Consider the following 22,369-nt stretch of genomic DNA (forward strand, 5'->3'; position numbering starts at 1 on the left):
GCCACCGCGCCACGTGCGTACGCGCGTCTGGCGGTCTGGACCCGGACCGCCTCTGGGAAGGGATCGGAGTCGCCTGCAGACGTGGCTGGTCTGGTGTCGTGTTCCTCCGTTTCGTCCCTTCCCTCTTTTCGTGACAAAGGCCCTGTTTGTTTTCCAGTAGCATAGCATACCACACATTTCCCGAGAAAAGAATCTTTAATGCATGGAGTACTAAATGAAGTTTATTTACAAAACCTTTTCACAGATGGGTGTAACTTTTCACGACGAATCTAATGATAGTAATTAATCGATGATTGGCTACAGTGATGCTACAGTAACCATCCTCTAATCGTGCGGTCAAAGACCTCATTAGGTTCGTCTCGCTAAGTAGTACAGCGCTGTGGAGTTAGTTTTGTAAATTACCTTTATTTAGTACCCTTAATTATTGGTCAAAGTTTTTGTGCTACTTGTGCTAGGGCAAACCAAACAGGGCCAAATGGAAACGGGAGGACGACATCGCAGACGCCGACGATCATACAGGTCGTGGAGTTACCTAGCAAGCAGCGGCATGTTGGTTTTGGTTCCATTTTCAGGTCTTTGTTCTGCTATACTACTACTAGTAACGAGTAGTACAAGCAAGAACCAGAACAGTATGCTGTTTTTCGTACCACCTGCGTTTTCTCCTGCTACTACTTTTTTTTAAAAAAAAATCTTATCAGATGTTACTACATACTGTTCCCAGTCGCCCGATCGAAGCAGTAGTTCACCAGTGTGGGTCGTCAGCCATTTCCCATTTGAGCCCGAACGAACTTCTAGAAGTGATGAGTTAATAATCGGCTTACGCACGAGCCGCCTGTCTTGACGGGATCCGTTTGCATGCATGCCATGCTACACGTACCGACCTCCTCTCGCTTTTGACGACACCGGGTCAGCCTTGACTACCGCGCCCGACCCAGGCAGTGGCGGACCCACAAATTGAAACTAGGTAGTCCTGTCAAAAAAAAATTATAACGCAATCCGATATAAGCTAATAGCATTTGGGAAACAATACAGTATATAATAATCAAATTTACAATAACATAAATAAAAAGATCCATTAATACACTAAATTCAACAAATTAGTTTAGAACTCATTAACTTACAATATAAAAAGTTACAACATCAATAAAACCTTACATAACTAGAAGATTGCAATACTAATCTAGTCTAATGCTCCTGCTTTACGCTTCCTCATGGCCATGAAAGTATGGATTATGTCATGCTCACTTATATTAGAGAAAATTTCATGCTAAATAAAAGTGAGCAATGTTTCCATTAAGTCAAGTGAAATTGAGATGAAATCATAGAATCGCTCCATGTTTCTGAAAAAAAAAAGTACTAACCAGTGAGGGAATTGCAATTGGATTGCGCAATGGATCTGGTGTAGAGTCAGCTAGCTGCCTAGGCCTAGCTGCTAGCTGCAGCATCCAGCAGCCGGAGCCAGGCGGCAGCTCGGAGCCTCGGACGGTCGCGTCTCCAGACGGCGGGCGGAGCGCAGACGCGTCGGCAGTTCTCGCGCCGGCGGGAGGCCGGAGGCGTGCGGTCGCCCAGGCCCTAGGGACCAGCAGGCATAGCCGAGCCAGCAGCAGCACGGCCCCGTGCCCGCCCAGGCGCCCACGATGCCGGCGGGAGGCGCGCGGCGGCGGCCGACGGAGCCCTCGCGGAAGGTGCGGCCAGGGCCAGGGCCAGGGCGTCAGGACGGTAGGATTGAGTCTGAGTGGGAGACGAACTGACCTGACGCGGTAGGCTCCTGGGCGTTGGGCTGAAGGAGTTATTGGGCCGTTTCGAACTTCTAAAAACTTTTGGGCCGAAATTTAGGGTAGTTCTGAGTTTACCCGGACTACCCTTTGGGCCCGCCACTGGACCCAGGCACCCAGCCCAGGTCCGTCATCGATCTCGCCATCTTGGTCGCCACTTTCGGCGGCGGCCTCCATCGGTGCACCGCACATGACCTAACAGTGGCCGCAACCGTGACGTCCCACGGCTACCTGCTGCGGCGTGCTCTGGCGGCGAGCGTAGCAGGGGGGTAAGGATGGGAAACGGATACCAGATATCTAAATTATCCGATATTCGTATCCGTTTAAACATCAATATAGATATTCGTATCCGTATTCGAATTTAATATGGTAGTAAAGTGGATACATCCGAATTCGATTTTCATTGATTTTCTCTATCCGATTCCGGATTCGTATTTGACAATATCCGACACTATCCGTATCCATTTTCATTCAAAAACTATTTAAGAAATTATTTTTATTTCTTACCACCCATAATATTAATTTTATAATAATGATATAACAAAAAAGATTAAATTTACTTTTAAATATTCTTATTTTATCTCAAAATTACTTCTATATTTTTTATTTATATATAATAAAATTATTTATATGTTTATTGCAATATATTTTAGTTCTAATTTTATTTTTATGTATTTATTTATTAACAATAAATAATTTTTTAACTAGATATCTTTATTATATTATTATACTTTATTTTGTACATGTATAATAATTTTATAATCTAAAACTACTAATAAAGAAATTAACTAAACATTAGGTCATATATCAAGTCAATATCCGAATTCGAATCTGAATCCGAGGCATCTGTTTTGTATTCGTATCCGAGAATATCCGAAACTATATCCATATTCGATTTAAAATATGATAAATAATGCTATTCGAATTCGATTCTATGCGAATTGGATCCGTTTCCATCGGCCTTCTACGGCCGCCCCGGTCGCAGTCCGCCTGTCCCGGTCCGCGGCCCTGGCCGGCCGGCTGGCGCGCCACCACGGCGACGGCGACCGCGCCGCGAATCATTTTTTTTCCTTTTTCCGCCGCCTCCTGGTCCAGCTCGGAGCCATGCACGAGTCCACACGACGCGACGGTTCTCGCGGGGCCAGGGCGGACGGGGTCCACGCGCTTCCACCGCCGCTCGCGAGCTGAGAGGGATTTTTATCCGCTCCGCAGCGACGCTGTGCCTGCCCTGCCTGCGTCGGCGGAGGCTATATATATCACGCGCACTAAACAATAAGCCATCGCGCCCGAAGAAATCTGCGCGTGTATGAGGGATTTTTTTCCTTCCGTATTTTTCTTTTTTTTTTATCTTTTGTTATTTTTCTGTTTTTAACATATTTTTCTTCTTTCTTCTTTTCCCATTTTTGTTTTCAGTTTTCTTCGTTGAATTTTATGTTGACTTCTTCCGCCAATAAAATTAAATTGTTCGTTTTGGAGATTAAATTGTTCTGTGATGCTGACTAATTTATTCGCTTTGTAGATTAAATTATTCTGTGATGTTAGCTCACTTGTTCGTGATATTCATTTTTCATATCTATCCTATACATTTAAATATTCGTGATGTATTATATTTTGTTTTTTATGTTATTGAGTGTTTGCTATATTTAATTTTTTATTTATAAAAATAATTATTCATTCTCGGAACCCGAAATTATTTATTTAGTTATGAAAAAATCTTGTCATAGAATGATAATGGTATAATTCAAATTTATGACAAAAAATATAATGGTGCAATCTAAATTTAATTTAGATATATGGTTTAACAGTAATAATTTTTATTAGTTTAAAATTTACATGCATATAGATGATGTCATCTTTGTTGCCTTTTTTATATGCATGCACGGAATCTCTTTGTTATTTATCTGACACATGCATTCCCATTTTTTTTTTCAATGTTCCGTAGTGTATTATTATTTGTTCGTCGGGTTTAATATTTTATTCGCAAAGAGATATATATTTGTTTGCTGTAGTCTATATGTTCCAGCTTTATCAAAAAAATGTTTAAAAAATAAAATTCTTCAAATATAGTCAAGTGTGGTCTTGTTTTGAAGATCTTGACGTAAGAAATATGATGCTGCAATCAGAATTTAATTTGGATATTCCCTCTGAAACTTATGGATTTTTCTTATTTCAACTATATTTGCAAGTAAATGATGTCGTTGTTTTGTCTTATCTGTATATATAAATATATTTTTTCTCTCTTTACACGCAAATGGTCATATTTATTGAACTAAAATGCAGCCCACCACGTATACAACCGGATCTTGCGATCATGGGAGATACAGTGCCTTAATTGACGTACAACCGCACCCGCCTGCGTCGCCCTCCTTTACTTCTGCCCCTCTTTTCGCGATCTGCCAGACCAGTTCTTTTAAACTCTGTTTTCTTTTTCCTCAACTTGCCGTCTATTATTATCGCGGTAAACTCTCGGCGGCGTACGTTACCCCGCGCTGGTCGTGCATGCGTGTGGGAGCGGCACGGTCGACGAGCCGGCCGAGCCGAGTCCTTGGCGCGTCACCACCTTTTCTTTACTACGAGTAGGGCAGGCGGCGGTCTTACTCTTATTACAGGAGAAAGGAAAGGATCCTCTGAGCTGAACCGAATCGTCGTAAACGGCGAGCTCGCAGAACGGAACAGGTAGAGATCGAGGCGCAGCGCTCTCCATCTGCGTGCTTCCACGATTCGCACACGACACGCACTGCAGGAACAACCAATCCACCTTCTCATGTGCCCGGACAAAGGCATCTGGGCGCTAGGGCGGTGTCGAGACCGTGTGTTTAGTTCGCGAAAAGTTTGTGAAAAAGTTGATGTAGCACGTTTCGGTTTTATTTGGTAATTATTATCCAATCTTAGAGTAATTAGTCTCAAAAGATTCGTCTCGTCATTTACAAACAAATTGTACAATTAGTTATATTTTTTAATTATATTTAATAATTTATACATGTATCGTAAAATTCGATGTGACATGCGTCAGTGAAAATTTTTGGAAACTTTTCGCGAAACTAAACAGAGGCACAGCCCCTGCTGATCTCTTCCGCGCCCGCGCCGCGAATCGTGCCGCGGTGGGGCCTCCCGCGCTCGCGCCGGGAAGCAACCAGCTGGCTGGGCAGTTCAGGGGCGCGCCGCTCGGGCAAGTGGCGGATCGTGTCCGGCTCAAGTCGCAAAGCCTAGGTGGCTACGCAGACTGGGGGCGGCTCGTTTCGGTGGTCGCATGTGCTTAGCTTGCCAGTCTGCTTCGTGCTTTCCCTCCGGCCGACGCGTCCTCCTCCAGAGGCTCTCCTGGCTTTCGGCCGCATCATTCCTCCGGAAATCGCGGCTTCGACGAGGAACCAACAACCTACTCGGAGAGAGTGTTTACGACCTGCTTGATTGGATTCGTGCTCGATCAAAGAAAGGCCAGTACCCGTTTCGATTTTATTATTATTATTGGAAGACGTGAGCTGCTGGCTTAATCACGAGTTCCTTCCATGATCGAAACACCAGAAACGGCCAATTTCCTTCGTATATCACGGGACGCGCAAGCGCATAATCAAACGCGCTCCAGTCAAAACAAATCGATCGTTGGCGTCGGCGAAATCTGGAGTGCCGCCAAAATGCGTATCCAGGTGGACAGGCTCCTCCATCAGAGTTCGTAACGCAATCTGCAATCGCAGTTTGCATTGACACTGTTATACTTAGACCATTTTAGTAAATCTAGACTAGATATATAGTTTTTCTATGTACTATAGGTATATATGTTATGTTTGTTATGTATCTAGATTTGCTAAAAAAACCTGCAGAATGGAGTAACAAACTCGGCACATGCAAACATGCCCTGTGAAGTTAAGTTCCGTTTCAAAAACGAAAACGAAAAAAAAAACAAAAGACAGTCGGACGACACATCATCACTCGTCGATTGTGCAGTCATGACTCGTCGGATGGAGCATTCAAGTTTGCCACCAGCATTATCATTGACCGGCAGACCATCGCAGCAGCTGGGTCTCGGAAAGTACTAGCACTACCACAATTGAACAGGAACTCCCCCCATGCTTTCCGTTCTGAACCTAACAGGCTAACCTCGGACAGCGAATGTATTCCACAACAGTCAACAGTAGCAAGAACGACCAACGGAAGCAGATTGTCAAAGCTACCCTACACTCAAATTTCAAGCAGCCGGTACTCACTTATGCATCACCACACTGAAAATTCAGAGGCCGACAAAACAGTGTGGCACCAGATCTATGACTCCTGGGCGTGAGGGCGCAAATAGCCTCTGCAGAGCTCCTCCAAACGACGAACAAGCTGTTTGGGCTGCTGCCACCATGTGGATTCAGAAGAGACTGATCTTCCGTAGTAGTCTTCTTCCTGTGTGCTATCCTTCTTGGTGATGCGCTCGGAGAAATCACGCCAGTTCAGCATGGCACGTTTCAGTCGAGCTGTCCTCTTACCAGTCACTAGATACCTGGTGTAGTCCCTAGCAAGGCGGTACAACTCCTCCCCTCTGATTATGTGGACATACTGCATCATAAAGGAAGCAGACGAGAGACTTAAAAAGCCTATGCATGCAGGATTCCTAAATAGTTTGAACCAAGACAATTGCATCTATATACTCATGTATTCATATTGAGGAAATGGATTTTAAGCATAATTCTTGTTTCGGCAGACAGAAGAACAGTTCCCATTAATAATGAACAGTTCCAGCAATGAATATACCAAGAGAATAGTTTCCATGTTGCTCATGTTCATCTGTACTGCTGTCAAGCTACAGCCGAGGTATTAGGTATTAGCATCTACCTTATAAGCCACATAGGTCGGTGTTTTCTTGACAAAAGTGAAACTACAGTAACAGTTGGAGACTTGAAGTAGTTTAAAGCATGCTGTATGCATGAATCAGTAAGCTAATGAAGAGGATATTTCGCAGTTCTGTGCTTCAACAGTCCTTATTATTGCTGATGATGTGGGACAAAATTGTTACTAAAGATAGTTGAAATGCTACACTATTATAATAGATCTGTACCACCTATGAATACAGAACATATTCAAACGGGAAATAACCTAACTAGTTGTTCAAACATAGTGTATCTGGAACTAATAAGAGCATGGGAATTCATGGGCTAACAACGATGTCCACCTATAAAATATAGCATTTTTTCAGAAAAGAGAGCAATGCAAGGACAAAGAAGTGATGAAGTTACCACAAGTATGAAGGCAATAGTTGCTATCAAAATCTGGATCATCTCATATAACGAATCTTTGAAAGAGTCATCCTCTTGGCCATCAGAACCACCACCACTACCTCCAAATCGGTTTTTGTTTCCTCCATTTCCACCAGATCCCTGTCCTCGAATCTTATCCATCTGCTCTCTCAACAAGTTTTGCAAGGACTTTGGTCTTTTTGCTTGAGCCATAGCTTTGTTCAAAGATTCCATTGAGAAAGGCTGAAAAGAAGGTAGTAATAAATTTAGCACATGATTTGCAGAGAAGCTTCTGCAAATGCTAATAGGCTTGTCTTATATCACAAAATTATCTGGTATTTTGGTGGAGAAGTTTAACCAAATGAAATTATAAGAAGTTATCTTATACAAAATTCCTGTTAGTTATATATAACATGAAAGATGAAACCTACAGTCAACATCAACCAAAATACTCAACATAACAGAGTACCAAAACCAGGTCAAACTTGTTTAATTGCTAAGCCATAAAGGAGTATACAAGTTCCCAATTTAGCACTCCCAGAATTTCGATACCACAACGAGAAGCCAACAGAAAATATGTGCCTTATGACCAACAGGCATTGAAGTTTTACAACACCATTCATTTGATAACATTGTTACGGCAAGTATGGACTGCATAAGGTAAAATAAACAGTCATTGCATGATAATTGCTTAAAATGGGAAATACGTAGGTATAATTCAGGGAAAAGCAACAAAAATCGCTTACGTCATTGACAGGATTCTCTTTTCCACTAGAGGCATATACAGGACCAAGCCTTTTATAGCAAGCAGAAACAAGAACAAGCCTTGGATACAGTTGCTGTTGCAGTTTGCAAGATCCGATCGAATGTGGGCACATAGAATGTCTACCAAGCAGCTCGTGGGTCCTTCCAAGACCAGCTACTGGCCTGTATGCAGTAAGCATGCCATGAGGTTTGTGCACTGTAGCTTGGAAATAGCTCATGTTTCCGTACTCCTTGAATCCCAGAGTAGCTTAGAGCCAAAACTGTGGGATTAAAATATGAATGTAAGTATCAGGCACACGGCAATCTGAGACACGAATGTAGCTTGTCAAAAATAAAAACAGTATCAACTTTACTGATATAAATTAGGACATAACTTCAGTTTCATGGGCTCATGGCATTGAAATTTTTAGTCACCAGTATCAAGATCATTCATCAGAAGTCACAAATTTAACACAACAGAACAAGGCAATCCGATACTCATGCTAGAATTTGCGCATGGATGTTGTGAATATAAACTTATGAAAGAATGTTGGGATATTTTTTCCTTATTAAACATTAAACGGTGGAGGTCATGTTTAACTGGTAACACCAACATAGAGGAACTTTAGGATATCCGAATTAGTCAGAACGTCAGGTTGATGCTTATCTTGAAAGCTGGGCAAAACCAATGTATGAACCAACGGGTACTCCTAACATTTAGTTATTTTTTTTTATGAAATCATTTAGTTATATTCGACATGCTGCAAACTGCCCCACGGATTCGGGACGTTTAGCATCCCGTAATTCTCAAATTTCAGCAGGCAAACATGAAACATGAATCAACAGCAGCAGTACAGCTCCATACAGGTATACAACTAATAGCTATTTCCTATGAACATCTACCTAGTAAGTCCGATGAGCAACCAGATCGCAAGAAAGGCCCTACATCCCACATCAACCTTCCCTTAGCCCCAGCAATCAGAAAGAACTGGAAAATGGAGAATACTCCACCCACCCACCCTAATCCCAAACCAAATAGGTACTCTAAAACCCTAGCCAAACGAAAGAGGCGCATACAACCAGGAAGCAAACGATACAAGACGGATGAATCAACGGGTGGTTACCTGCAGAGGCCAACGGTGGCGGCGGAGGATGGGGGACGCGGAGGCGGATGGAAACGAGGGATGAGGCGGTCGGACGGAGAGGCGGCGACAGCCGACCGGCGAGGGGAAGGGATGCTGGTTGCTGGATTGGGTTGCGCTGGAGGGTGGGCCCCGCTCAGGGTCTTCGGCTCCCGAAAAGGCCTCTCGAAAGGTCCAAATATTTTTCTTTGAAACCGAGGCGGCGAGGCCCAAATATATCTTGGGTTCCCTTCTGTGGGCTTGCACTTGGGTTAGACCGGCCCGTTGACCCTCAGGATAGTTTGTTTTTTTTTTCTCGAAGGGGTACTTGAGTTCTTTGAAAGATCCAAAGAAGATGGCACAAATAAGCAGCGGCCTGACTCTGGTCATGGTGAGCTCCTCTATTAGCTCCATTTATTTGAGCTTCTGGGGGATTTTAAAATTTTAATTTTGAAAAAATAAAAAAATTAGATGACTCCCAGAATATCTGGCAGATTATTGATTCTTGATTCTATAAGTCATCTAACTTTTGAATTCCTCAAAATTAAACTTTTAAAATCAGACATAAGCTGAAATAAATAGGGCCATTGTTGTTTCTCTACGAGACTATGACTATATGGGCAATAATTATGAAAAAAACTGCAAACCACATGATGATCAATGACAGATACTGTCACACATTTGCAACTTTTTATATATAATCGCTACGGCATATTGTAACTGTAGTTTTTCACTGCCTGTTGGGAATCAGTGGTTTTCCAAATACGAAAGTAGAAACTGAAAGGGTATGACAGCTTCATCATATTTCATTAAGAGGAAGCAACCGGCTCGGCTTTCCGATCCAGAAACCTTCCTGTTTTTTTTTTACTGCGAGACACACACTCACACACATTAAGAAGAGTACTAGAACACGTCGTTTCAGGCGCCAGCATAAAGTGTGCGACGCCGAGCATGTTTATTCTTCACGCGCCGCGCAGACGAACACCTCGCCGCCCCCGCTGGCACCCTAGCAGGTGAGGTTGCTACCCGGGTCGACGCCGAGCTCCTCGCAGTACTGCATGTAGAAGCTCACCTGCTGGTTCATCTCGGCGGCGTTCCTCCCGTTGCACTCGAGCGCGCCGTTGATGGCCCGGATGGTGGCGCCGAACCCCTCGGGCATCACCTGGTGCACGTTGTCCTTCCAGAACCAGAGCGCCGACTTGAATGACACCTCGGGGTCCTGCGCCACCAGCCCGGGGTCCGCCAGCCCGTCGAACCCGATGTTCTTCCCCGCCGGCCCGTAGTTGAAGTTCCACGACAGCTGCAGCGGCCCGCGCCCGTAGCAGCCCTGCCCCGCCGCGCACGGCCACGCCGTCGAGCTCGCGTCGCAGTAGTCCATGCCCGCGCCCCCGATCTCGTTGACGTAGCACAGATCTGTCATTGTTCGTTCCACGTATCGCCACAACAAACACAACGCCATGAAGCCATGCAAATTGCAAATCTAGTTTTTGATTATCTCTGCATCATCAAATGGTGTCGCGGTTCGGGCGACTTACGGCCGGTCTCGTGCGCGACGTGCGCGAAGAAGGCGGCGATCTCGCGCCTGCCGTCGGCCCCGGTCACGAAGTTGGGGTACGAGGTCACGGCGCTCAGGAACGCGGCCCGCGTGTAGAAGGCCGTGCCCTCGCACCCGGGCCCCGCGTGGGACTTGATGCCGCTGAAGAACGCGGCGGTGACGACGCTCGCCACGGGCGCGCCCCACGCCGCCGCTCCCGCCGCCTCCGGCGCACGGGCCCGACTGGCACCCTTGGCCGCAGTAGGCGCTGGTCGTGCCGCAGTAGCCGTACTTGCTGCAGCACAGGCCCGGCTGGCAGCCGCAGCTCTGCGCGGCCGCTGGGACGACGCCGGCGGCGCAGAGGAGCGCCAGCAAGATGGCCAGCACCGCCAGGACCACCGCGTATGGCTGGGCAAAATACCCGAAACCCGAAGCCCGAACCCGAAAAACCCGAGTCCGAACCCGAAAAACCCGAATCCCAATTCGGGTTCTAACCCACGGTACCCGAAATTATTACGGGTAGTTCGGGTATTGGGCTACGGTACCCGAATTACCCGAACTACCCGAAATCAGCCCATCCCATAGATGTGTTTACTCATTATAGGCTTGCAGCCCAGCCCATGAAACCACTTAACCCTAACCTAGGCACAGCGCCCCACCCCACCCCGGCACCCCCAGTCCCCCACCGCCCCACCCCAGTCACGCCGCCACAGGCCACAACGCCCCTCGCGAGTCGCGAGTCGCCTGTCCGCCCCTCGCGCGCCGACCACCGTCACCGGCTCACAGCGCCACCGCCCCTCGCCCGCTGGCCGCCGCCGCCGCCGCACGCCGGCCGCTGGCAGCGCCACTGCGCTTGCCTGAACGTGCAGGACTGCAGTCTGCAGGGTGCAGCCCCCCTCCCGGCCTCCCCCAAGGCGCTGCAGCGAGGCCCCTTCTCCCCGTCCCCGACCTCGAGTCCTCGACTGCAGTCTGCAGACCAGCAAGACGCTCCTTACCTCGGCATGGCGCTTCTGACCCCCGGCGGCTCCGGCTTCCGCAAGACCTCGAGCCGGGAAGACGACCGAAGAACGGCACCACCGACGGAGGAATCTTGCAACTTATGTCATTCACTTTTCTTCTACTTGTTCATGGTAGTCTAGATCTAGTATGGTCCATTTTTCTATTGAATTAGTAGAACATTTGAAATGCATAGCGTAAGGATAGGACAGTCCACCTATTTGATCTAGTAGAACATTAGTAGAACATTTTTCTATTGATTTGATCAGAGATTACCACAGTGGCACAGTAGAACATTAGTAGAACATTTTTCTGTTGATTTGATCAGAGATTACCACAGTAGAACATTAGTAGGACATTTTTCTGTTGATTTGATCAGAGATTACCACAGTAGAACATCAGTGTTCTTTGTTTTTCAGATGCCTGAAACTGAAGATAATATTGAGATTGAGACCCAGTCAATGAACACTGAGGTTCGCCATGATAATTCAATTGTGCCAATGGAGATTCAAGATTCACAGCCATCACAGTCGAATGGACAAGCTGCTAATCAGGAGGTCATTGATCTTTAGAATGACACAGGGAAAGAGAAGGAAAGGAAGCAAATGGCACCAAGGTCAAATGTTTGGAATCATTTCAACAAGATCAAGGATGACAAGGGTTTTCTCAAGTTTGCACAATGCAAACATTGCACTCGCAAAATGAAGGCTGAATCAAAGGGACACGGTACATCTTTGTTGTCTCGACACTTGAAAACTTGCTCACGAAATCCTAACAAGTTCGAGAATGACCCAAAACAAGGCACATTGCAAGGGGAAGGTATTACCACATAGAGGTTCCATCAAGATGCACTTAGAGCGGTTTTTGCTGAGATGGTTGTAGAAGATGAGGAGCCTTTTTCTATGGGTGAGAGGCTAGGCTTTAGGAAATTTATGAGCAAAGCCTGCCCACGATTCCAATTACCATCTAGAAGAACCTGCACCAGGGATATTGTACGTCTTTACTTTCAAGAAAGAGCCAAGCTGAAGAAATTTTTTAAAGATTCTTGTCAGCGAATTTCCTTAACAACGGATGGTTGGACTTCTCAGCAGCAAGATAGCTATATGACTGTCACTGCGAGCTTTATTGATGATAATTGGCAGCTGCATAAGAAAGTTATCAGTTTTTTTAAGGTAAAAGGGCATAAGGGAGAGGATATTGGGAAAAATTTGCTTAGATGCTTGACTGAATGGGGTTTGAACAAAGTAATGACTGTCACTGTTGATAATGCCAATGCTAATAACAATGGTGTGGCTTTTTTGAGGAGACAGCTGCAGGGGACCAACATAGTTGGTGGCAAGTATTTGCACATGAGGTGTGCTGCACACATCATTAACCTCATTGTGCAAGATGGATTGAAAGAAGTTGACCTCTCTGTGAAGCGTGTTAGGGCTGCTATTAAATGGATTAAGAATGGGACTTCAAGATTGGTAAAGTTTAGGGAAATTGCTGAGGAAGAGAAGGTGGATAGCAAGGCATTTCTTAAGCTTGATGTCCCAACTAGATGGAATTACACATACCTTATGCTGAAATCTGCAATAACCTATGAGAAGGTGTTTACAAGGCTTGTTGAAGATGACTACTCTTTTGTTATTGACCTATCCGAAGAGAGAGAAGGACCTGGTCACCCGGATGAATCTGATTGGGATAGGGCCAAGAAAATGGCAGAATTTTTAGAGTATTTTCATGATCTTACTGTCCGTGTCTCCTCAAGTCTCCATGTCACCTCTAATACATTCTTTCAAGAGGTTGTGGAAGTGCACTTGCTGATTCAAGCTTGGATGAATAGTACAAATAATATGCAAGTATCAATGGGCAAGAGAATGAAAGATAAATTTGACAAATATTGGGGAGTTTGGCACACCAATAAAGAGCAGGAGCAAGAGGCTGAGTGTGAAAGGGATAGTGAGAGGAGGGGGAAGGAGCAAGAGGCTGAGAGTGAAAGGGATAGTGAGAGGAGGGGGAGGGGGAAGGGAAAAAGCAAAGGAGAACATTAATTTACTAATTTTCATTGCTGCAGTTCTTGATCCAAGATACAAGTTATCTTTGTATACCAAATTGACTGTTGAAGAAATCTTTGGTGAGGAAAGAGGACAGCTAGTTTGGGCAGCTATTAAATCTTGTCTCCGTGAGCTGTTTGATGAATATAGGCAAATTCATGCTCCAAGTGAAGTACAAACTGAAGTAAATAATCTCAATCAATCAAGTGGAGCTAGACAAGGCATGCTTGCTGAAAAATTGCAAAGAAGATGAGGATGGAAAGTGGTTCCACCAACACATCCAAATCAGAACTTGAAAAATATCTTAGTGAAGATACAGAGGATAGGAACAAGAAGATTGACATCCTTGTTTGGTGGAGAGACAACGCACCCAGGCTTCCAGTTTTAGCTCACTTGGCTCGTGATGTGCTTGCTATACCTATCTCCACAGTAGCATCAGAGTCCGCTTTCAGCACAAGTGGACGCATTTTAGATGATTTCCGTACTTCTCTTACTCCATTCATGGTAGATGCTCTAGTTTGTGCACAGGATTGGCTGAGGAGAGGAACTCCTATTGACATCCAAGAGAATATGGAGGAATTAGAAATGATGGAAAAAGGTACATAATTTTACTTAACTCATTTATGCATTTGTTGCATTGCATCATTGTAAAATTTTACTCATTGTTTAGATTCCTGTCATTGTAGAGTTAATTGAAGAATTTGGTAACCATAAAGCCCAGAATATTGGCAAAGGAAAAGGGAAAGAAAAAGAGGCTTCCACTGAGAAAACACAAGCAACACCAACAGGAAGCAACTCCAAGTCCATCTCCAAACCCGGGTCGTCTACATCTTAGAAGGTAATATTATCATTGTCATTGTTAATTTGCATCCCTGTCTTATTGCTTTGTGTGCCTTTACATGTAGGCTGGTGCCGTGGTGCATGGTGATTGTAACACCCTAGGTGTCTGCACAGTAATTAAAAAAGTGTCTGCACAGTAATTGTGTATGTTTTATATGCATCATGTGTGTGAATTGCTTGAAAAGGATCTTTTGGTAATTATAAAAGGTTATATGTGTAATTATAATTTTATGCAAGGTCCTTTCTGTAGTTATGTTGATTTGGTTGTGTAATTATAGCTTTGGTGGAGGGTGTTTTTGCAAAATTCAGTGCATTTAATGCATGGCAGCAAAATTTGATTTTAAGTGTAAGTTTAAAGTGAATTTGCATTGAAAAAGACAAAATTCCTTGGAATTCAAAATCCCTTCAATGTTTTTAATTTTAGCTCTTGAATCTTTGGTCAAATAAATTTTTGCACAACATCAAAGTTGTAGATCTTGAAAAGTTGAACAACTTTCATGTTGGGCACTTTTCCATTTGAGCTTTAGTTCAAAAGTTATTGCTTGTTTACAGAGTGGTCCCTGGAATTTTCTGAAATTGCAAAATGACCCTTATCCCCTTCCTCCACCTCCCTGCTCTGTTTCTCGCCGCCGCCCACCGACAGCGCCGCCCGCCGGCGCCGTGGAGAGCTTTCCCGGCCATTACTTCGCTTCGCGCTGGCACCCACGCGTCGCTCTGCTCCTCCTCCCCCGCCTGTTGCCTCGCGCTGGAGTTTCCCCGGCCGTGCCACGCGCCCCGCCGCTTCCAGAGCCGCCCAGGCGGCCGCCACCGCGACACCGCCGTGGACAGCCCCGGGCAGAGCCCGCCGCCCTCTTCTAGCGAGCGCCCGAGCACTACAAGAGCCCCAGAAATCCATTCCTCTTTCTCTTTTGCATTCCCCTCGCTCTCACACCGCAGAACGCCGCCCCCGCCCCGCTTGAACGCGGGCGAGCTCACCCCCGCCGCGGAGCCGCCTCACCGCCGCTCCTCCGCCCGCTCTGACCCCCTAGCGAGCACCGCCTCGCCCTCGCGCAACTCCCAGACCACATCCCCTCGCCCGAACCCCACCGGAGCTACCCCGCCGCCGTGCTCCGAGCCCCGCAAGCCGCCGCTTGCCGTGGACCGACCTCCTCCCTCCCTCATTTCGCGCCCCAAGAGCCTCCAGAGAACCGCATCGACCTCTACTCCATTTCCCCCAACCCATACCTCGCCGCCGGTGAGCCCCTCGCCGGGAAACGGCCGGTCAAACCCCGCCTCCCCTCTCTGACCCAGCCAAGGACCCTCAGGTTTGAATTCAAGAAAGCCCAGGGGGTTATTTGAATAGCTCAAGACACATATGAATAGTGCTCTAGGGACTTCCTTGTGATGTTTTTCAGTGATCTTTGAAATTCAATATCAATTCGTGGAAAATTCGTAAAATAGCAAATCTGGATGTTTTGGAATCCTCTTGAAGAGCTATATGCAGTAGAACCATAATATGTTAGGCTTTAGTTGAAAGTTTTTGCTGTAGAATTTGATTTGTGTTACTAGTGCATAAATATTGGTTGTTTTTATCTTTTTCTTAACTACTGTATAAAGCCATGTCTTGCAGTGAAACTTTTATGGTAGTTTACTCATGTAACACTAGTTTTGCTATAAAATTTTCATGATCAGTTCTCTGGTGTAGCTATTTATTTGTTTTAATCCTTGTTTAATAGACTTTATTTATGGTAAATAGTTTCTTTTCGTAATAAATCATGAAAATATTGGTGCATGTTCTTTTTGAGTATCGTAGCTTGTGCAGGAAGTTTGAGCCTTAGTTCATGACTAGAACAGGAGCTAAAATTGAATCTTGCTAAACTGATGTCTGTTTTGTTTATTTTCTCAGAATTAATTAGGTGTAGATAAAATTTTGAGCTTCTACTTTGCTCTAGTTTGAACTGTATAATTCAATCTTGTTCTAGGTGTTGTCTGAATGAATGAATTGTTGTGATTAAATGGCTACATGTCTTGGCATGATTTTTACCGGATAGCTTAATCTGTTCTTTTTCTGTTTAGGATAATTTTTGCTAAATTTATTGCTAATTGTGATCTGAGTTGTTTATTTAATTAGCAAACCTTGAATTAAATGCTATAGGAATCAACCACCACTCATTTTATGAAGTTAGTATAACGTGCTTGTGCTGTTGATCATGATGCCTTGTGTAGTTAAATTTGTTATTTAACTACTCTATAAACGATTGCCCATGTGTGTATTTATAATATTGTTCTTGCATTACATATAGATACGACGACTTTGTCGGACGGGATGTACGAGCTGATCCCGGAATCTGACGGAGGTGATCTCGAAGCTCAAGTAAACACTGCTGAACTAACTGAAGCCCCGGACCAAAGTTCGGAAGAGCCTAGAGCTGAAATAGTTAGCAACTACCGAGAAGGCAAGCCCCGGACATAACCTATATTTCAAATTATTATCATTTACTGTTATTACTTGCTTGTGCATTTACAGTTCTTAGGATTTGAATTGAAACCCCAGATGCATGATCCTAGGAACCTATGTATTGAACACTAAACTTGAGTTCGACTACTTGCTAAGCTTATAGGACCGGTAAAAGTCGAGTGATTGCCTGTCACTCGCGAGCTTTATAGGAATTGCCTGTTTACTTTCTGTTATCAATATAAGGACGACGGACGGGGTTGTGATCGATATCATGACTTTATGTGAGACCCCGTCTGTGTTGATGAACTTGCTAAGGTCGCGGTGTGTGGTAGTGCTGGTTAAGTTTTTGAACGTACTAGCCACATGCCGTAAATATGGTACGCGGTAAGCCTAGTAACCGATTGGACCGGGGAGTGGATATACCTGACACTCTCTCTTAGAGATATGTTTTATTTTATGTTGCGCAACACTACGACTTCAAGGGATAAGGGTGGACCGGGCGCGGGTGGACCTTGGAGCCCTGTAGTCGGGGAGAGTGTTCCTATCCACGAGCCGGAAAGAAAGGCAAACAGTTGTTTGGAAACGACCCGACGGTGTTCCAAACGTGTGTGTTAGGTTTTCCTTGCAAGGTTGAATTTCGATTCAGAATCGTCCGCCTCTCACGATGAAATGAGACTGCTTGATCTCTTTGCCACACAGAGTAAGAAGAGCAACAATATTATGATCAATCTTGATGTTTGCTTAAAGTTCTACCATGATTGAATAGTAGTTGCTTACATAGAATGGTTAATCAACTAGAATCTTGAAAGCTAAAACTTGAAAGTAAGGACATACTCTTTATTGCTTTTCAGCAAAAGAAAAACCAGAGTCTCACAGAACCTTGCATAGTCTAGCTAAAGTGGGCTACTTATACCTGTTGACGGTTAAGTCTTGCTGAGTATTAGAATACTCAGTCTTGCTGTTGAAACTCTTTTTCAGGTATGAGTTTTGAGGATCAGATCGCTAGCTTGACCTATCCTTGCTCGTTGCCTCCTGGCTGGTCCGTAGAGTGGGACACGTCTTCGACCGGCAATGACTATGACGAGTGATACCATGCTTGGGCTAGCCTGGTATCTTTTTTGCGACGTGTTGTAGCCGTCGTGTTTTATCTTCCGCTGTTTAAACCCTGAAGCTTTACACTTATGGCTTGTATAACTGTTTTATTTAATTTTGGTTTGTAATAATGATTTGAACTGGTTTGTAATCTTTACTATGCCTGTGTTGTAAAATTGTGGTTGTAATATCTCTGGACTCGCCTTCGTGCGGGGTATGCTTGTTCGATCCGAGAACCGGTGGTTGTATCGGGACGTTACCCGACAGACCAAGAATTGTTCCGTTTGAAGTGCGTTTGAGCTGGTGTTGCCTTTAATGGTGATGGCCTGCGCACTTGAGCCGGGATAATTTAGGTGGTTCTGCCACAGTGATGGTGGGTGCCTGGGTGGTTTGGACTTTGGAGCCTGGAGGCGCAGCTTCATCTTCATGGGAGTCATGTAGTTTTGTCATGTTTATCTCTGTTGGGTGCTTCAAAACTATATTTATTAATTGTGATATTTGAAGTGTAAACTGTCAGTTTGGTCATGTACTGGTAGTGTTGTTTATCTCTGAAAACCTCATGTTTATCTCTGAACATGTATACTAGCGACTGGTCTTGTACTGTCAGTTTGGTCATTGCAGAGTTCAGCAATTCGGGTAGTTCGGTAACCCGAACCCGAACCCAAAATTTTCGGGTACCCGAATTGTCGGGTTCTGGTTTTTGTCAACGAATTTCGGGTTCTATTTTTCAAAACCTGAAATTTTCAAAACCCGAAATATCCGATCCGAACTTTTCGGGTAACCCGAACGCCCAGCCATACCGCCGCGGGCGATGGTGAGCTCGCCATGCTAAACAAGAAGCTCGGGATGCTCTTGTTGGTTATACGATGCTACGAGCTTTTCGACATGGAGATGGCAATCTGGTGGCGTTTATATAGAGATCGACCAGGGGTACGGCGCGCATCTTCATCCTTGGCCAATGCGTATGGCGCGCGAGGTGAAGGATGATGGGCCAGCTCGGCCAATCCATTACAAGTCGTATTGTTTGTGCCAGTGTTGAACATGCAGAGGATTTGCTGGCCATTATTCCATCGCCGCCGTGTAGGAATTACCTGCTGGGGAAATTTACGCTAGTGTTTTATCTGCGTGCACGCTTACGCAAGTCGCCCGCCAGGTATCATATTTGATGACGGTCGATTATATATCCAAGAAAAGGAATATATATGCATATATATAGTCACTGCATGCGCGCACGCTTGCATGGCCTCGCCAAGCTATCTAGCGCCGGTAGTGACAAAGCCCACCACACGGATAGCGTGCGTGCGTGCGGTAGCCGACTCCTGGGAGGTCTAGTTTGAGAGGGCTCGGATCCACTTGGCTCCAGGGCCGGCGGTGTAGGGCCGGCGAGCTTCTCGGTGGCTGGGCGGCGGATGCGCCGAGGAGGCTGGTGGACTGGTGGGTGTCGTGCGTGGAAGCTGCGCTGTGCCGTGCGTGTTGGAATCCTCGGCCACTCAGGGACGCATCCAACGGGAGTAATTAAGCCGTTATGTTATGCCTCACGGCTATTTTTAACCGCGGAAAGCAGGAGAGAATGTTGTACCAGTCTTAAAAATAGGTTTTTACCTACCCCTGCAGATGCTTTCTGTAGTAGTAAGCTCAACAGGCCAATAGTTATATAACCCACGAGTATGACGGTCTACAATACCTTCTTTTTATGATACCCGAGTTCACCCTCGCGCTGCCCTCCAGCTTCATCTCGGGCACCAAGGGCAGCCGGATCTGCCTAACCTAACTCCGTCTCTCCCCCGTGCCGCCCTTCTTTAGTTTTTTAGTTTTACCCCAAGACCTTCCTCTACGACCAGAAGGTTATGATCTCGCCGGAGACCCTGGCAACCCGAACTGCGAACCCTGAACCCTTGTAACCCTAGCCATGGTGGGATGAGCAGAGGCGATGATATAGGAAGAAGATGGTGCGTGCTTGGACCGTCGTGGGCCGCAAGTGGAAGAATGAGATGGGCCGCACGCCTAGGTGATGGGTAATGAATTTGTAGCACAAGCATCATATAGTTGCGCGTGGCGCACGTTCAACAGTGTCGCCCGCTGCGGTGCTAGGGGACGGGGCTCCCATCAAACGTGGTTGCTTTAAGGTCCAATTCGGTCCATCGACGGTTCCTTTTTCTTCCTCTGCCCCCACCCATCGTCCTGCGCCCCCGCCGACAGCTACCTCGCCGCTGGCCTACACACCTTCCGTCGGTGGTCTTCGATCCCACCCTACTTCTTCCCCCCACCATCGTCCGCCGGATGTACGGCCCTGCACTCGCCTCCGCCGCCAGCCGAATTGTCACCTCCATTAGGCCTGCCTCTACCCCTGACCTTCTCTTCTAAGACCAGTGGTCCATTGGATCCTCAAAACTCGAAATCCTAACCTCCGTTGACCTCTAATACCACCCCGGCCGCCGCCGGTCGCTCCCCCCTACTTCCCATCCCTTGTCGGTGGCCGCTATCCCCTCTCTCCCCTCCCCTGCAAAAGTTAGGAGTAGCCCGGCCTATTGGTAGTTAAACCATCGCACAATGCCATTACTTTTTTTTATTTCGGAACAATTTTTATTGCTAGAACAATTAAAAAAATAGAAATGGTTTTGAAACAAAAAAATTGTTTCAAAACAAATTTGATTGAATTACATACCCCTCCCCTAGCTCTCACTCCTCCGGTTGGTGCATGGGAGTGGCGGCGGCGCCGGTCGTGCAAGAGGAGAAGAGATTGTGCGGCCAATGTCTCAATAGGTGAAATGCAGAGGGGGATTCCCCCCAGCGGACTGGACCATTTCTGCCTGTGGGCCTTAAGCCTAAACGAGGCCTTGGTAGAGGAGTAGATCCATGGAAAAACATATAGGCTCGTCGCATGCTATTTCTTCTTGTTGAGCCATAGCCCAGTCCGCTGACCTGAACAAGAGTCTCTAGCTGTGCCCCTCACCCTCTGCTGCGCATTACAAATGCTGTAATTCATGTAGAATAACATAGTCTCAACCGTGCATTATTTGATTGCTAGTACTACAATTACGCACTTGTGAACCTCCGGGTTTCTTCACCTTTCCTACTTCAGCTGTCAGGTGATTTATTCTTCACACGAGCCAAGCATCCATCCATCCATGGACGTGGCACGCCTGCACGCCTAGCAGGTGAGGTTGTTGCCGGGGCCGACGCCGAGCTGCTGGCAGTACCGGCTGTAGTAGCCCACCAGCGCGTTCACCTGGGCGGGGTTCCTCCCGCCGCACGTGAGGCCACCGTCCATGGCCCCGACGGTGGCGCCGAACCCCCGCGGCACGGCCTGGTGCGCGCTGCTCATCCAGGACCAGAGCGCCGCCTTGAAGGAGACCACGGGGTCCCTGGCCACTCGGTCCGGGTCCCGCAGCAGGTCGACGCCGATGCTCTCCCCCGCCGGCCCGTAGTTGAAGTTCCACGACAGCTGCAGCGGGCCGCGCCCGTAGTACTTCTTCCCCAGGACGCACGGCCACCTGCTGCTCGGGTCGCAGAAGACGTTCGCCCGGTTGATCTCGCTGATGTAGCAGAAATCTGTCGCCGGTTAAGTACATTTGTGGATGCAAAATCGAAGAAACCGTCAGATCAATCCAGTGGAGTGACTAAATTTGAGTGACTAAAACTCATTTTAGTCACACACTTTCTAAGTTTAGTCACTTAAAATATAGTCTCTACTCCAGCAGCACCAGCTAAATAGACTAAAAAAATAATAGGCCTTATTTTTGGTAGGCTAAGTAGAGGGTGACCAAATTGAAGGGGTGTGAGAGGAAATTTAGTCACCCCCTCACTTTAGTCACCGAAATAGAGGTCCTGCTAGAGATGAAAATTTGAGAAAATAACTAAAATGTGAGTTTAGTCATCCAAATAAAGACCCTGCTGGAGTTGCTCTCAGAGCATCAGATGATCAGATCCTGAAAATGAAGCAGGATATATAGGTAGCGGCGGTTTAATCGGTGAGCTTACGGCCGGTCTCGTATGTGGCGTGCGCGAAGAAGGCGGCGACCTCGCGCTTGCCGTCGGCGTCCGAGCCGCCACGCGCGAAGCCAGGGAACGAGCCGGCGGCGCTCAGGAACGCGCCCCGCGTGTAGAAGTTCTTGCCCTCGCACCCGTCCCCGGCCTGGGACTTGATTCCGTTGAAGAACGCCTCGGTGACGACGCTGGGCACGGACGCGCCGCCGCCGGTCCCCGAGCACGGGCCGGCGGCGCAGAGGAGGGCTAGTAGCCCGAGGGCCAAGGCCGTCAGGGTCGTCGTCTGCCGTGGTGAACTCGCCATGCTACTGGACGAGGGGCCCCAGCTCGGCTCTGCTCTATGGCATGCCTGAAACATGGCGTTTATAAAGAGGCCGGCGTGCATCTTCTCGATGCGTGACAGGTGACGTAGAGGAGACGTAGAGGATGGACTGGCTCGATCGATCGAGCATTACTTGTACTGACACTACTGTTCCACAGCTTGAACTTGGCGGTGGCACGCCATGGCGTCAATCAGTCAGCACGCAACGCCTCAGCTTGCCTAGAATAATTGAAGGGAAAAGACCACTGCTGCACTTGATCTGCGACTAG

At 46.6% G+C, this 22,369-nt stretch overlaps 2 protein-coding genes, 2 long non-coding RNA genes and 1 pseudogene across 6 annotated transcripts; 1 reads left to right on the forward strand and 4 right to left on the reverse strand.

The window, feature by feature from the left end:
- Positions 1 to 685: 685 nt before the first annotated feature.
- LOC120642619 lies at positions 686 to 1,730 on the reverse strand. The gene is made up of 2 exons (XR_005662655.1): positions 1,362 to 1,730; positions 686 to 970 (listed from the first exon to the last, which is right to left on the reverse strand). It is a non-coding gene; the product is annotated as an uncharacterized LOC120642619 (long non-coding RNA).
- A 3,996-nt stretch (positions 1,731 to 5,726) lies between these two features.
- On the reverse strand, positions 5,727 to 9,026 carry LOC120642524. 3 transcript variants are annotated; one of them, XM_039919089.1, is made up of 5 exons: positions 8,857 to 9,026; positions 7,735 to 8,013; positions 7,541 to 7,639; positions 6,989 to 7,231; positions 5,727 to 6,311 (listed from the first exon to the last, which is right to left on the reverse strand). In XM_039919089.1, the coding sequence occupies exons 2-5, from the start codon at positions 7,969 to 7,971 to the stop codon at positions 6,033 to 6,035; spliced, it is 858 nt and encodes a 285-aa protein (XP_039775023.1). In that variant the 5' UTR covers positions 7,972 to 8,013; positions 8,857 to 9,026; the 3' UTR covers positions 5,727 to 6,032. The 3 variants fall into 3 exon arrangements, with proteins under 3 accessions (XP_039775023.1, XP_039775024.1, XP_039775025.1); XM_039919090.1 differs by having other exon boundaries at positions 5,733 to 6,311; positions 7,571 to 7,639; XM_039919091.1 differs by lacking the exon at positions 7,541 to 7,639 and having other exon boundaries at positions 5,733 to 6,311.
- Positions 9,027 to 9,859: 833 nt separating this feature from the next.
- LOC120640214 lies at positions 9,860 to 11,390 on the reverse strand (annotated as a pseudogene).
- Positions 11,391 to 13,976: 2,586 nt separating this feature from the next.
- On the forward strand, positions 13,977 to 14,156 carry LOC120642632. The gene is made up of 2 exons (XR_005662668.1): positions 13,977 to 14,020; positions 14,109 to 14,156. It is a non-coding gene; the product is annotated as an uncharacterized LOC120642632 (long non-coding RNA).
- A 6,488-nt stretch (positions 14,157 to 20,644) lies between these two features.
- On the reverse strand, positions 20,645 to 22,103 carry LOC120642541 (endochitinase B-like). Its single transcript, XM_039919114.1, has 2 exons — positions 21,773 to 22,103; positions 20,645 to 21,343 (listed from the first exon to the last, which is right to left on the reverse strand). Exons 1-2 carry the CDS (start codon positions 22,080 to 22,082, stop codon positions 20,943 to 20,945), a joined length of 711 nt encoding a protein of 236 aa, XP_039775048.1. The 5' UTR covers positions 22,083 to 22,103; the 3' UTR covers positions 20,645 to 20,942.
- Positions 22,104 to 22,369: the final 266 nt, after the last annotated feature.

Source organism: Panicum virgatum, chromosome 7K, assembly GCF_016808335.1.
Source record: "Panicum virgatum strain AP13 chromosome 7K, P.virgatum_v5, whole genome shotgun sequence".
Lineage (NCBI taxonomy): Eukaryota > Viridiplantae > Streptophyta > Magnoliopsida > Poales > Poaceae > Panicum > Panicum virgatum.

Excerpts from the sequence above, each read along its gene's own strand:
- LOC120642524 (XM_039919089.1), bottom strand. The coding sequence starts at position 7,971 with ATGAGCTATTTCCAAGCTACAGTGCACAAACCTCATGGCATGCTTACT. Across the intron at positions 7,640-7,734 it reads AAGAGAATCCTGTCAATGAC|TCCATACTTGCCGTAACAAT; the intron begins GTAAGCGATTTT and ends TACCTTATGCAG. Across the intron at positions 6,312-6,988 it reads CTATTGCCTTCATACTTGTG|TATGTCCACATAATCAGAGG; the intron begins GTAACTTCATCA and ends TTTATGATGCAG.
- LOC120642541 (XM_039919114.1), bottom strand. The coding sequence starts at position 22,082 with ATGGCGAGTTCACCACGGCAGACGACGACCCTGACGGCCTTGGCCCTC. Across the intron at positions 21,344-21,772 it reads CGCCACATACGAGACCGGCC|ATTTCTGCTACATCAGCGAG; the intron begins GTAAGCTCACCG and ends AACCGGCGACAG.